The sequence below is a fragment of the Rattus norvegicus genome, chromosome 5 (assembly GCF_021556685.1).
Source record: "Rattus norvegicus strain SHRSP/BbbUtx chromosome 5, alternate assembly SHRSP_T2T, whole genome shotgun sequence".
Taxonomy (NCBI): domain Eukaryota; kingdom Metazoa; phylum Chordata; class Mammalia; order Rodentia; family Muridae; genus Rattus; species Rattus norvegicus.
Window position 1 is genome coordinate 130,541,768 of NC_141538.1, and position 15,093 is coordinate 130,556,860.

At 36.7% G+C, this 15,093-nt stretch overlaps 1 protein-coding gene across 6 annotated transcripts in view; it reads left to right on the forward strand.

Moving 5' to 3' along the window:
• Positions 1-15,093, forward strand: part of Faf1 (Fas associated factor 1) — a 372,980-nt gene that overhangs the window by 243,832 nt on the left and 114,055 nt on the right. For all 6 annotated transcript variants that reach the window (XM_087660189.1, XM_087660188.1, NM_130406.2 and 3 more), the window contains 1 exon segment: positions 13,745-13,899. In XM_087660189.1, coding sequence (XP_087516315.1) covers positions 13,745-13,899 — 155 coding nt within the window.

The following is a 15,093-nucleotide window of genomic DNA, read 5'->3' on the forward strand; positions in this document are numbered from 1 at the left end:
ATAACACCTTCATCAACTTTATAACCTTTTTGCTTTTAACTATGAAGGGCGATCATTCAGTTACGAGTTATAAATATTTATCACACATCTACTTAGTGTCTAGGTTACAGAGATTTCCTTACTCTGACAAATTCAGAGGTTAGCCAGTAACACAAGACAATATAAACAGATCCATATTGTAGAATGTGACTTTAAAGTAGTCACATTCTACAATACAGAAGAAAAGTAGTCTTATCTACATACAGAGAGGTCCTGGGGAAGATTTTTAGAATCTCACTAGGTTCTGATTCTGAATCTTATTGAGATGGATTCTCATATTGTAACCTAGGTGGGTCTCAATTTGAGATCATCCTACTTCAGCTAAGACTGCAAACAAGTATAGACAGATCTCTGACAAGAATCTTAAATTAAAAAAAATATACATGGACAAAAAGCAGAATTTTTGTAGGAATGGAGATTTTTAAAGTTGTGCCAATGCAGATAAAATGAGAAAAGTACAATCAGCTTCATGTTATTGTAACTAAACTCAAAGTGCTAGTTAGAGTTAAATTGCAGGCTTAAAGCTGGGGAAACCAGTGGCCTCATTCCTTACTGATGTTTTCCTAAGAGTTCCCACTGACCATTCTATAATTATCTTGGGAGTTTTTGAAGGTGATTCTCTCAGTAACTCCCTATCTCCCTTCCTGCTGCCTCTGATGAGTTTCTTACACTATGCCACAAAATGTTGCCTGAAAAATGAGTCTTAGTAACTAAAAAGTCAACAGCAATAAATTCCCCTGGCAGAGCTTGTCTCCCATTTGAAGGATCGGATCATTTCTATTTTAGGCATCTCCCTAAGAGAGTGGGCTTTGATATCAATAACCTTGTTGCAGTCCTTAAATCTGATTTCACACCCAGAACTTCTTTTTTATAAATGCTATGCACTATTTAAGGAAACCAGTGCCAAGATCCCTATTTTTACTTAGTAGCTATGTTGACCCAAACAACAGTCTATTCTTCATGAATAGCAGCATAATGAAAATGATGGTGGTATTTGCTTTATTTGGTGACTTGAGAATTAATTGGGATGCTTTCCATAAAGACCCTGGACCATGTAAAATAACAAAGCTAATTTTCTCATTGACTTTATGGAATATTGTGAGGCAGCTGGCTATGAAAGGTATCCTGGTCGAGATAGGTCGAATACCCGGAGACCCTAAAAGGGACAGAAGGTGCATTCCCAGTCTCCTAGGAGATCAAGGCCTTATGTAGTTGCAGCCCCCCCCCAAGAGAGAGCCCCCTCCCCTCTATAGAGAGGTTCGAGAACGGCAATGCCCGAAGCCCCTCCTCCACAGGTGAGGATTTGATCACCAGTTTCATAGGCTCAAGACAGATGAGTCACATAGGGAAGCACCTCAAACCCCTGCTCCTCAGGTCAGAACATGACCACAGGTCATGTAGGCTCAACACAGATCAATCATAGAAGCAGGACCATACCCCCAATATGTAGATAAGGTATTCCCAAGCTCTCAGGCCAAACCAATAGGAAGTACCTGCTGTGAGACGCTGACCCATCCAAAACTGTATTTAAGTGCCATATTCAGAAGGATTAAATGCATGCAAGAATCACTCTGTCATCTGAGAGCTTCTGTCATAAGAGCTGCAACACCGCCACTTGGGGAAGAGATCTGCAATTCTGAAATTGCTGGTGGAAGCCCTCTTGCACCCTTCGCAGGCTATTCAGTCCCCTGCTAGTTCAACCTGGCCCAAGCATCCGAAGCCACAGTGGCGGAAAGGAGAAAGGCCAGAAGCCAGCAGCGGAGGTGGGCAGAAGCAGTCCCCACTCCCTGCCTGAGTTCTCCCCCACCCACCCACCCAAACCGGAGCACCTAGCCAGGCCAGAGATCTCCGTGGGGAACCCCGGGCGTACACAGCCCCACAGGATATCCCTGAAAGTAATTTCAGGGCTTCAAGAACTTTGTGAATATCCCAACCTCAATTGAATATTTCCAAGTGACAGTGTTTCTTTATCTCATTTTTTTTTTATTTATTTTTTATTTTTTTCCGGAGCTGGGAACCGAACCCAGGGCCTTGCGCTTGCTAGGCAAGTGCTCTACCACTGAGCTAAATCCCCAACCCCTATTATATTTATTTTTAATTGGGCAATCTTTAGGAGCTACCATTTTCTACTGCCCCAGTCTGAAAGGAACCTAAATGCTATCACTGATTAGTATCTTTTAAGAAAAATTAATTCTGCATAATTTTGTTGTTAACAAGTTTTAATGAAACTGAAGTGTAGAGACTTTCATATTCTATCATTGAGAAAACCAAGGAAAGCAACTTTTTTTCTGCTTTGAAAAATATGCCTAGTATGTGTATTTTGTTTGATTTTCTTTCTACTGAATTTTTAAAATTTTATTGAATTCCTGAAAAGACAGGGCAGTGTCTTGGAAATAATTTTAAGTGACAGAGAAGATAGCATTCTGCACACTTATCTTACTTATGTATTTTAGAAAAATGTTTTTCAACATACAAGTACTGTTTGCTATATATAATAATAATGATATAGATGCATTTTAATTAGGAATAAAAGTTACCATGTAATTGTGAACCTGGAAATAACAAATATTTAATGTGATTACTTTTAAAAAGAGATGGTTATAAACCTATAAACGCGTTTCAGGACTGAAAAGATGTTCAGTTGATGAAATTTTTTCTGCTAAAGCCTGAGGACTTGATTCACATTTCAAGCACTCACATAAAAGCCAGGCATTAGAGTATGCATCTGTTATCCCAGCACTGAGGACATGGCAACAAGTGGATCCCTGGATCTCATCAGCCTTGCTGAGTCAGTGAGCTCCAGCTAAAATGAAACAGTCTGTCCTAGAAATTAAGGTGGAGAATGATTGAAGAAGACACCAATATCGACACCACCAATATAGAAGACACCAACTCTATTTTCTATATACGTATGGGTGCATAGTCATTAATGAAAATACTCACAAACACACACAAAGCACCCAAAAAGCTGATGCATGCCAAGCATGGTGGCACATACTTTTAATTCCAGCACTCCAAAGGCAAACACAGAGACAAGCAGATCTCTGAGCACAAGGCTAACCGAGCTACACATTGGGTTCCAGGCCATGATGATGGCAGTTGTAAAAGGCAAATTCATAAATTTAAGTTCCTACATATAAAATGGGGGTTGGAGGGTCCTCATACTAGCAAAGCGAGTTGAAAGGGAGAAATAATCTCAGGGCTAAAATCAATAAAATAGAAACAAAACAATTACAAAGGATACAGAGTTGGTTCTTTTAAGAAAACCAATAAACTTGACAAAACCCTTATGCAAATTAACTAAAAGGTAGAAAGAGAATATCCAAAGTTACATAATTAGCAATGAAAGGGGGACATAACAACTATGGCCTCAGAAAATCCAGAGAGTCACAGAGGTATTTTCAAAACCTGTACTTATCAAAGTTAAATCAAGATCAGGTAAACCATTGAAACAGAACTATGACCCCCAGTGAAATAGAGGTAGTCATGAAATCTGTCAACCAAATAAAAAAGCATAGGGCCAAATAGTTTTTAGTGCAGTAATTCTACCAGACGTTCAAAGAAGAGTCAATGTCAGTACTCCTCAAAGTATTCCACAAAATAGAAACAGAAGAAACATTGCTCAATTCATCTTATGAGGCTATAGTTACCCTGATATCCAAACCATATAAAGAGCCAACAAAGAAAGAATAACAGATTTCCCTTATGAACATAGATGAAAAAATACTTGCAAAACTGAATCCATGAACACATTACAAAGATCATCCACCATGTCAGGTGGGCTTCATCCCAGAGATACAGAGGTGCTCAGCACATAAAGAGCGTCACTGTGGCCTGCCATGTAAACATGCCGCAAGAGACCAACACACAGCGGAAGACAGGACTGTCTCCTTAGGTGCACAAGACACTTCTGACGAAGAAACCAAAGCAAGCAACAAAATACTCACTCCTTCATGATTGGGGAGGCAGAGGAGGCTGGTCAGATAGATGGTAAGTGTTTAAGGCCTGGCACTGGAGTACACTTATATAATTCTAGTTCTTAGAATGTAGAGAAAGGAAGGTAACAAGTTCAGGGTTTTTCTAAAATACATACTAAGTTTGGAAATAACTTTGTATAAATGAAACTTTAATCTTAAAAAGCATAACAGAATAAAGAAACAAACACAAAAGCTGACATGTTTTATATAAATACAGCCATACCAACAAGATATGCTGTTCTATAATTAGACATTTTTGCTAAACATTATGTTAGCACCATTTAGGATGTCCTTAATTCTTATACTTGGTTATCAATTCTAATTAAAACTTTAATCATAGTGCTTACATTGCAATTAGTGTTTAAATTAATAAAAATACATCATTTTTATGATATTTTGTTTACAGTTTATTGTGATTTCAGCATCTTAAATATAGTTTGCTTTCATAGGTGAACATTAAAAATATCAGGCAGAGCTGGTTTTGAAACTAATGTATATACTCTCCTTTTCTTCTCTGCAGCTGAAAATACCTTTATAATGAACTTGGTGTTGTGTTTGTATTTCTTTCATGATGGGCAAGCTATCTGAATAGAATGTTAGTGGAGATCTGTTGGCTTATTTAATTAGTACACACATACATATATGAACCAGTAGGGCTAAACCAGATGTTTAGTTAGACAGGTCATAGAAATCCATGAACACCAACAAAACATTTTTTTTTTGCTGCTGTTACTATTATTAACAGATGTTTGAAAGATTTTTAAGAGGGAGGTATTATTGTCAGAACTAAAGACAGGAATGAGTGACATAGTAGCAGTTTGTAGGAAACATTAGAGAGAGATTAGAAGAAGCAAGGAAACTAACCTATATATGTATATATGTAGTTGTGCCAACAATTATTTAAATAATAATAAATAATAAATAATAAATCCATGGTATAGCAATAGTATCATGTAGTTCACAGACAATCTGATTCCAAAGAGCACTTCCTGATTTTTCTGTGTCTTTCTATATATGCGTATCTTATAATAGCCACAACTTGCTGATTTCTCTGAAATACACACTTATGAAGAAATCAAAATATTAAGTAGGATAAAGATAACTGTAGTATAGGCAAGTAATACAAATCAAAATACAAATCAAATCAAAATACAAATCAAAAGGCATTTTATAAAAAAATGAAATAGAAATAACCAATATAAAATGAAAATATGCTTTTCATATTTAAATACAAGAAATAGAGATTAAAATCATTCTAGGATATCATTTTCTCTTACAATAACAAAAGTATTTTAATGTAGATACTTATAAAAAAAGAAGTAAACAAAATGTTTTGTATAGCATTGTCTGAATGTCAAATTGGAAGTGTCTTAAATGCCCATTGATAAAAAGTAAGTATGTTACATTTCTATGGTAAAATTCGAAATAAAGCTAGTTCATTGATATTGAAGGCCCAAAGGGTGGTCAAGATATAGTAAGTGAAAACAGCAAAGTACATAAAAGACATGTTTATTGTGGCTATTTTATGTTTCAAAAGTACAATTGTGCATAATTAGTAAGTAGATGAGAGATGTTAAAGGAGAGAGAAATGGTACAGTAAAGCCATTTACTATGTTCCTTCATCTTCACACTCAGATGTCAGCTCAGCGCCCAGGGCATTTCTATAGATGCACACTTCATTGTTATATTATTCCAAATTGGAGGGGACTACCTTCTCTGGGTAAAATGGCTGCTTTACATGCTACTAAGAGAAATTCTTCCTAAGGTATTGCTTAAAAAATAAATGCAAAAGTCACCCCAAGCAACAACCTCTTTGCCTCCTCCTTTTGTGTTCCTACTGGCCTTTTGAGAACGGACTCCCTTTTTACATACTAGCTGTTTTCATTTCTTAGGTCATCGGTTTATCTTAAAACAATACAAACAAACAAAAATGAGAGATTCTTCACAAAAAAAAAAAAAAAAATGGAAACATTCAGGACCTAGCACACAAACTCTACCATGAGTATTAAGTGTATGATGAAGAGTTAGAGTGAGTTAGGCGTGTCAGTACACACCTGTAGCCCTAGTGTTTAGGGGCAGGCAATTTATGTGTTCAAGGCCAACCTGAATTACCATGTTAAACCCTGTCTTACACAGCAAAATCAAAGGGGTACTAGGAGAGAAAGGCCTTGGGATATAGCTCAGTGATGGAGCACTTACTTAGCATATATGGGGGGGGGGTCTCAGGCTTAACCCTTTCTGAACTGAAAAAATTTATTATGATTTACTGTACTTAAACTCAGTTTGTATTTATAAATCACAACATTAACCTTTGAAATCTCTCTGCCAAACAGAGCTTGATGTGTTGTAGTTTAAAATCTACTGAACATATTTGCATACAAATCATTGTAATTCCTTTGATTTTTTAACAGGAATGCATTATTAATATATCTTAATGAGAAATTAATTGTTAATTTAGTTCTTCTCTGATGTAGTTTGCCCATTCCTTTGAATGTGGAAATAAATGAAATAGGTGAACTATGGACTATGAGCTCTTCGCTCTGCCTCCCACCCCCATGGCAGAGGCAGGGGATGTTTGCTACACCTTTCAAAGTATATAAGACAGATTCATATTTTTCTCCCTATTTAACAGGCCATTACTTATTAGAGACAATGTTAACCCTCTCAAAAGATACTATCAGAATCAGAAAAATTCTGCCTACTTTTGAGAGTGAGATGTAGGTGGTATCAAGATCAAACACGGCCTCATTCATGCTGTGTAGATACTCTACTACAGGGTTGTAGCTCTAGTTCTCTTAAGAGTTCTTTTTTGAGGTCTTGGGGCTGAACTGGCTATTTCCTTTCCTTTCCTCTACGCTTCCTCCTCAAACCTCCATTATTTCCTGAAACATACCTACATCTCTATAGTGTGTTGTTAGGAGCCAGACATTTGAGCCTCTAATTTCCTTATTTAAAATACTTTAGTCACATGTTGGCCTTAAGCCGAGGTCATTCAGGGCCTGAGTATTAACTGTGAGCAATTGAAAATGATGAAAACCTACACCTAATAAACATTTGTCAGCTTATAACAAAAATTTGGCTTTATTTTTCCTCCCCATTCCTTACCCTTTCAACCACTTTCTGTCTTTTCCTATGACTGCTTCCCCTGCGTGAAACTCAAAATTTGTCTTTAGCATTTCTAAATGTGATTTTAGCATCTGCTTCAGGGGCTGTGAAGAAAAAGGCAGCATTTTGGCATTTCTTGATCTTAAGTAGTTGTTTCCTTTAGGAACTTCACCAGTTTGGTTTCTGACTATTGCTTTCTGAAATCATCTTTGAAAATTGAAGGAAATGTTTTCACAGTACAACCTATATGTGGCTCTCAAATCTATATATGCTTGCTCGCTAATTTTTTGGCTTTTTGTGACAGGGTGTCACATTAACTCGGGCTGACCTTAAACTTGCTATATAGTTAGGGCTGGCCTTATACTCTGCTCCTCCTCCTATCCACTCCCAAGTGTTGGCATTACAGTCCTTCACCCAACTGATGATCAGAGTTGGAGGAAGGAAATTGGAGAGGGGCTCAAGTAAGGAAAGGGAGAGGAGAAAGTAGTATAATTATTCTTTATTTTAAAATATGTAAATATAATGACTAAAAATGTAAGGTTTAAGAGGGCCTTGAGAGCCATGTGCAGAATGGATTGTGTCCTTAGTGCCCAGATCAAGACAGAGCACATTATAAGTATCCAATAAATATCCTAACAAAAAAATCCAACCTAGCTAAGTGTTCTTACAAACTGATATTTGGCACTGAGAGTTGCCAAACTTCTTTCTTTGATTTTTTTTTCAGTTGTACTCATAGCCATTGATTTGCTAGTTTAAGTCCTGTGAGGTTAATGTTGTGAACTTGCCATGGTCTAGAACCACCTAAGATAACGTCTGGGAATACCTTGAGGGATTGTCCAGATGAAGTTTACTGAGGAGGAAGGCCCCTTCATCTGTGTGTGGCACTGTTCCATGGGCTAAGGTCCTATACTGAAGAGAATGGAGAAAATTAGCTGAGTGTGAATATTCATCAGTTTCCAGATGGGGAACGAGAGCTTCTTGCTGCTTTATCTTGCCACAGTGTGGTCTAACTGTATGTGTCTTCCAGAACCACAAGCTCAAATAAACCCCACATCCCTTGCTCCACTGCCTCTCAAGTTATTTGGTCAGAGCAACAACACAGTTGACTAATTACTATTGGCAGTTGGGAAAAGTGGTGGATTTTGGTTCTCTAGAGATACATGACACCCAAAAGAGAAGAAATAATTTTCTAAGATCCACATAGCTGGGAAGTAGCAAAGCTGGACCTCGCTCGACTCCTTACTGTCTTTCCTCTGTTTTACCATATACTTAACGCTGGGTACTGGATGAGACTGAAGCACTTCCACATACAGAATTCCACTGTGGCTTGAGATCATGGCACACACTCTTAGTCCAGGTTCTCTTGGGAGGAGAATCGTCCCCTACTGTGTAGTAAGTTCAAGGCCAACCTGGTCTGCATAGAACTGTCTCAGAATAGCAGAAAATGGAGCTAAAGAGAGGGGCCCAGGCAGTACTTGTATACAGGCTTTATTCACAGGCTGGATTGAACCTTTGAACCCAACAGGGTGGAAGAAAAGAACTGACTTGTGAGAGTTGTCCTTTGTCCTCTCCATAAAGGATGTGGAACATGTGTACCTGGTAAACACACACACAAAGTAATAAGATACATGAAATGATTAAAAATCAGAGGACTAAAATAAGGCGGCCGCAAAAGAACACTTTGGAGACAATTGAGACAATTTGCATATGTGGTCTATTTTAGATTTTATTGTATCAGTATTAAATTATTTGGTATAACGAAGATATAAGATGCTTTATTCTATCAGGTGTTTGTATCAATAAATTATTCATCAACTTGAAACAGGTCACAAGAGTAATAATAGTAATTCAGCAGTGGGAAGGAGACAAAGTCAGATTCCATGTTCCGTAAAGGAAATTCTTCTACACTAAATCTTCTTATACTGGAAAAAAAATCAGTCAGTATTTCTCCAATTATTTGTCATATCAACATTAAAATAACTGAAAGAACACAGATTATGTATCATGGTACTTGAACAAGCAGTTCAAGTATTCCTAGCTTATTCCTCTTTCCCTCCCTCCCTCTCTCTTTCCCTTTTTACCCCCCTTCTCCCCCCCCTCTCTCGCTCTCGCTCTCGTCTCTTATAACATAGAGTGGTCTTACACTTAATATGTGCTTACGGATCATCTTGACTTGTGACACTCCTGATCCAATTGTCTCTGTTCTTAAGTGCTTGGATTATAGAAACCACACTTGGTTTATGAAGTGGTCAGGATTGAATTCAGGGCATCAGACATTGGAAGCAGTCAGTCCACCAGGTGACCCACATCACCAGCTTTTTCTCCCATTCTCATGTTCTACAGTTTTGTGATGTTTTGTGTTAAAATTTGGTAACCACTGTAACCCAAAGTCAAGTCACATTATCTACTGTCAGCTGGGCTACTTCTGAGTATCAGCCTAATACCTTAGCTTCTAGATTTGATGGTGCTTAACACACTGAAGGCACAATTACCATCTCAGTCTCTGTTGCCAGAAGGTAAAATTCAGAGAGCTGCTTAAACTATAGACTATTTTCATGGCTATCATTTTTCTAGTAATTGCTTTCCAGTGTTGCATGAGTAATTCTTGAATCTTTATCTTAATAGTACTTTTATATAGTATTAGCCATTACAGATTCAGTACAGTAAGCAAGCATTTAATGTACTTTATCAAAAATCTTCACAGCTTGTCTTGCCTCATGGTCAGATGGGTGGCAGAACTGGGATTAGACCAGGATTTGCTCTGTTGCTTTAAGCCTGGAAGACTTCCTTACACTGTTAACAAAACTTAGACCACAAAACAACTGTCAGAGAATAAGTCTATGCCGTTTGCTTTTGTGGACTACCAGACTTCTTTCTTCTCTGCCAAGCTAAAGGGGTGGGGCGGGGGGGCTCTTTTCACTTATTGAATATTATCACTTGTTATATGGTATGACGGTTGCACATTTATTTCACCCATAGATCCTCTTCCTTCCCAATTCTGTAAGGCAAGGGGATTTTGTGGTATACATTTTATGTTCTCAGTGCCTAACACATGGCACTCCGTAAATGTTATTGGACTGAATTATGAATGGACTAAAGAAAAGGCAAATTATAGTAATAGAAGAACAAAACTTTCATTGGGCTTTTTCTGTATACTAGATGCCCTTTCTTTATGAATGTAGGTTATTATTATTATTATTATTATTATTATTATATTACTACACTACTACTACTACTACTACTACTACTACTACTACTACTACTACTACTACTTTGCAGTTTCTTCCCTCCTAAATTGGTTGATTTGCTAAATTCAGTTTTTTCTGTTTGGGCCTATGTTTAATTGAGATCTGTAGGAGAATCAGAAGTCTGAGCCTGGAGTTTATCTGTGCCTATAATTTAATTTGATTTTTATGTCTCAAATTAAGAGTATGTTTACTGTCATTGTAGCAGAGGAGGAAAAAAACACTTGTATTGGAAATTTACCATGTAAGTAAAGCAAGACTAAGAATATTCTTTGAAAGCCGCTCTGGGAGTGCCTTGGCCTGAAGATTCGATTTAGGTACTCGTTTTCATCTTTCTCACACTCCACTTAGGACTTAAAGTGAGAAGTTTTAAGTGTGCTTTCCTGGCATCTGGTGTTTAACAGTGTCAGGGGTTTGTGTCCCTGGAAGGAAAACTGTTTCTGCGGAGCCTTTTCTCTCCCAGCTTCCAGTGAAAAGAGGAGCCAGCGAGCCAGTGGCTTTCCACAAAGCATCGCCTCCACAAAGGCAAGATTAAGGGTTTACAGAGAGGTCAATGTGGGTTTTTCTCTAACTAAACACTTTCCTAAAGTTTCCTTGTGGAAAAATAATGAAGTCATCTCAGAGTTTTTAAAGAATTTTTATTTCTTTTTCACCGTCTGCATTCGCTTGTCTTCTCAGCATGGATGTTTAATCTTCCTAGGCTTTGTGAATTGGCCCAAATGAATAAGTGGTGAGCTGTCTCTCTAGGAGCTAGAGGCTTATTCTAAGGGCCTAATCACTGAGTAAACACATCTTTGCCCTCCCTCCCACAAACGCGATATAATAGTCGAGATTCTAGCACAGTAACCTGGATATTGCAGGGACCCATGCTTTGAAATGCAGAATGCCTGATCCTCCAAAACAGACAGTGCCTGGTCTCTGCCTGCCTCTTTCTTCTTTTTAAAATTAAATATTGCCAAAGAGATGCTTCTTTTATTACTTGATATTGTGCATTAGGGCCCTGGATTTCTAAGTTTAGTTTCAGTCAACACTATCAGCTGCACTTATAGGGAACTCTGCATGTTGGGTGTCTTAGTAACCTCTTGGGCACATATGTGTTTGGTTTGGGAGAGCATTTAAATTAAATCAGTAAGATAGCCATGCAAATCACTAATCTCTTTCCCAAAGTCTAAATGTTCTTTAGCAGTGTTCTTGGGAGAAATAAGCATTTTAACGATTTAGCTATTGCTATTGTTTGATTAAAAATCTGCTGATTTTAAAACAGACAGCTCTCTTGTTCCCACTGTCATTAAATGTAGTTGCTGAGTTACAATCTAGATGAATTAGAGGTTGATATCCCTCTATGCTCAGCTAGAAAGCTAAGAAGAGTAGCCCTGAATTTGTTAGTGCAGCCAGGTTCACGTTTCTTTCTCTGAAGCCAGAGATTCTTGATTCACTTAATAAAAAACAGATTTAGCATTTATCTCTGACATTTGGTGTCTTTTTTGCCAGGGGGCTATGGTTAAGATCAGTATTGGAGTTTATTTCCTGTAACAGGCTAGGACCTATGCTAGTTGAAAGATGTAAAGAGACTGGGAGACCCAGTCCAGACTCTTGAGAGACTTTGTCTAGAGGGAAAACTTGTAAACAATTATAGTACTAATGGGAGAGCTAGAAGCCAGCCAGAAAAGGAAGCTCTTAACTGACTGAGGGAATTAAGAGGAGTTCCTAGAAGCATTTGCCTTGAGCCTTTAAGGATGAGTGGAATTTGTCAGATAAGTATCTCTCCAACAATGTGTCTGATTACAAACTTCCTAGAAGACCAGTTACTGTTATCTGTAGTCCTTAACAAAGGTAAAGAATTCCTTAGTCTGTTCCGTTTATCATTTTATTGCCTGTGTGTCCTGTTGGGTCTTACACAATGGGAATTTCAACAAATGCTTATTGAATGAAAGAATAAATGAATTAACACCTAGAATCTTGGTGGGATCAGCTGAGCTATTTATAGCCAGCCATCCTATCCTTATTCCCGTAACATGCTGTCTCTGAGCCCCTGCTCACTGTTTCATGTGAATTCTGCTATTCACACGCCTCTTGATTATAGTGTGTCCATGTGACTACTCTATTAACAGACAGAGTACTAGACCTGGATTCAGACAGTCTAGGTTCCAGTTCTAGCTGAATTTCTCTTACTGACTCACTAGAAGATGGGATAAATCATTTCTAAACTTGAATTTCCTCAGATGCTAATGATGTTATGAGTATCTGCTTTACACTCTGGAGATTTGTATAAATAATAGTTGCAAAAGTAAGTGTATCCTGTTTATAATAGATGATTTTACAAAATATCCTGTCTATATTAGTTATTTTCATCTAATGCAAAATTGCACTTTGAAGAAAGAATTTTCATGGTTATTTTATATTATTTTTAAATCATTTCTTAATCAGTATTGTTGTAAGCATCAGACTTTGTTAGCCTTTCATCAGCCTGACCCTTCAGTTTAGACACTTCCTTTTGTTGAGAATTCCACACAGCATGTTTTCATTTACTGTCATTGCACCCTTATTTAATATGAAAAGAATGATTCCCCCATTCTTAGAAATCTTTCTTTGGTAGGATTTCACAAAGATGTTTGTATCCTTATGAATGTCTTTCTTATATGTATTCCCTGCCATAAATTTTTATCTTTCTTTTTTCTGTTAACTGTGACTGTTCTTAGACTCAGCACTAAAAAGTGAGTGAACAAATATTTCTGTTCTTTCATTGCTGTCATTGTAACTCTAAGACAAAAAATTTTTTATTTTTTAGATTTCTTTATAGAATGTCCAACTATGTCAAAACACACTTAAGAGAACAGGTGTCATTTCTTATGGACTAAATGTTTTTCTGTCTTTTCTTTTTCAAGTGGCAATCAAATGATACACTCTCTTTAATAGATGCACATGTTAAGAAGTTTCAAATTGTCTGTTGAATTAAAATTTAAAAAGTTTATTTTAGACTTCTTCCAAATAGAACAGATTTTTCAGGGATTTTGCTGTCTTAGTGAATAGTTTGAGTTAATACAGTATGCATTAAATATGAAGAATGTTAAAATATTTTGTTCAAATAAAGTGCAGTTCTATGGCAATTCTGCTCAAAGTAGGCTTGCACATGTTAATTGAAATCTAAGGTTGTGGTCTCTAAAACTACATTCGAGCATCCTAACTTCTTTAGAGTGTAAGGACATAAAATGTATTAAGGGTAGTGATGGTCTTGGGACTCTGAAGATAAAGTGTGCTTTGAAGGAGTAGAATTTAAATTGTCTTTGCTGTTCATATACACTGATTGAGCCTCTCTTGGATTCTAGAAATTTATTTTAGTGGATATTTTAATCGATTGGTCTTTTTTCCTCTTTTCAGAGAAAGCTTCTTGCTATCTACCTCCACCATGATGAAAGTGTACTAACCAACGTGTTCTGCTCACAAATGCTTTGTGCTGAATCCATTGTTTCTTATCTGAGTCAAAATTTTATAACCTGGGCTTGGGATCTGACAAAGGACGCCAACAGAGCAAGGTAACACTGTTATTCACAGTTGTAAGTGGGTTTCTATTTAAAAAAAAAAAAAAAGTCCTCAGTGCATTTGACTTCTTCCTGTCATCATTATGGATGTTTTCCAGCCTCAGCAGTAAATGTGCTTCCATTACATGTAAAATCTGTTATAAATAACACATACACTTATTATAAATATGAGAATATATTTTATAAAACCCTTCTTAAATTACAAAATAACATGAAAAAAAAGTATTTTTGTCTTTTAATCTACACCAAAGCGGAGTACATTTCTGGTAAGTTGTTAATTATTCAAAGAAAATCTGTGTTTTTATTATGTTCATAAAAAAAGCAAAGCAAATCTAATAGTATTTCTAGTAATAAGTTTTTGTGTTTTGAGGGTTTTTTTGGCTTTTTTTTTTTAAATAACATCAGTGAAGAAGGCAGAATATCCTGGACTACTCCAGTAGAGTTGGTAATAGCTTTACTCTAGCATATGCTAATTGATCTAATCGCTTTATTGCACACATTCTTTTGCACACAGCCAGCAGGGCATCCATATTCTCCATAGGATGAATGCCTTTTCTATTTGTCAGCATAAAACTTAGTTTGCTAATCATAATATCTGTGGTAAGTAATTCTTCATAATCTGCCTCTCAGAGTATTTTTTTCTGAAATATTTTTTATAATGTTTAATTACATTGTGGTCATAACATCCCATCATGCTACTTTTGGTGTGTTAACAGTCATAATCACAGACTTAGAAACAGGGAGGAAGATTAAATTAATTCACTTCAAAGCAACCCTATCATAGTCCCTTAACAAGCAATTATAGAACAATTAGAAAACATTTAATTTGTCTTTTTATTATTTTATGGCTAGCTGCAGTTTGGATTGCTATTCAGACTTAATTTTATGAAATCTGAATCTGTAAAGCAAAAGAATGTTGGAGCAATTTCTTCATCTAATACTCCATTTCTTTAAGCAAATGGTTAGGAAATTTTCTAGGATGGCTCAATTCTGCCTTGGAAATGTTCCCTGTTATACATAAATAAAGAACCTTTAGCACCTGTATTTGTTTAAATTAAATCAGGTTATTATTCACACTCAGTTAAAGGTGATGAAAAGCAGTGCCAAAAACAGATAAAAATGCAGCATCGAAGGTCTTTCATGAGGCAAAATATGTAGACCAAGGACTTGGCTAAATCTTTTGCCATT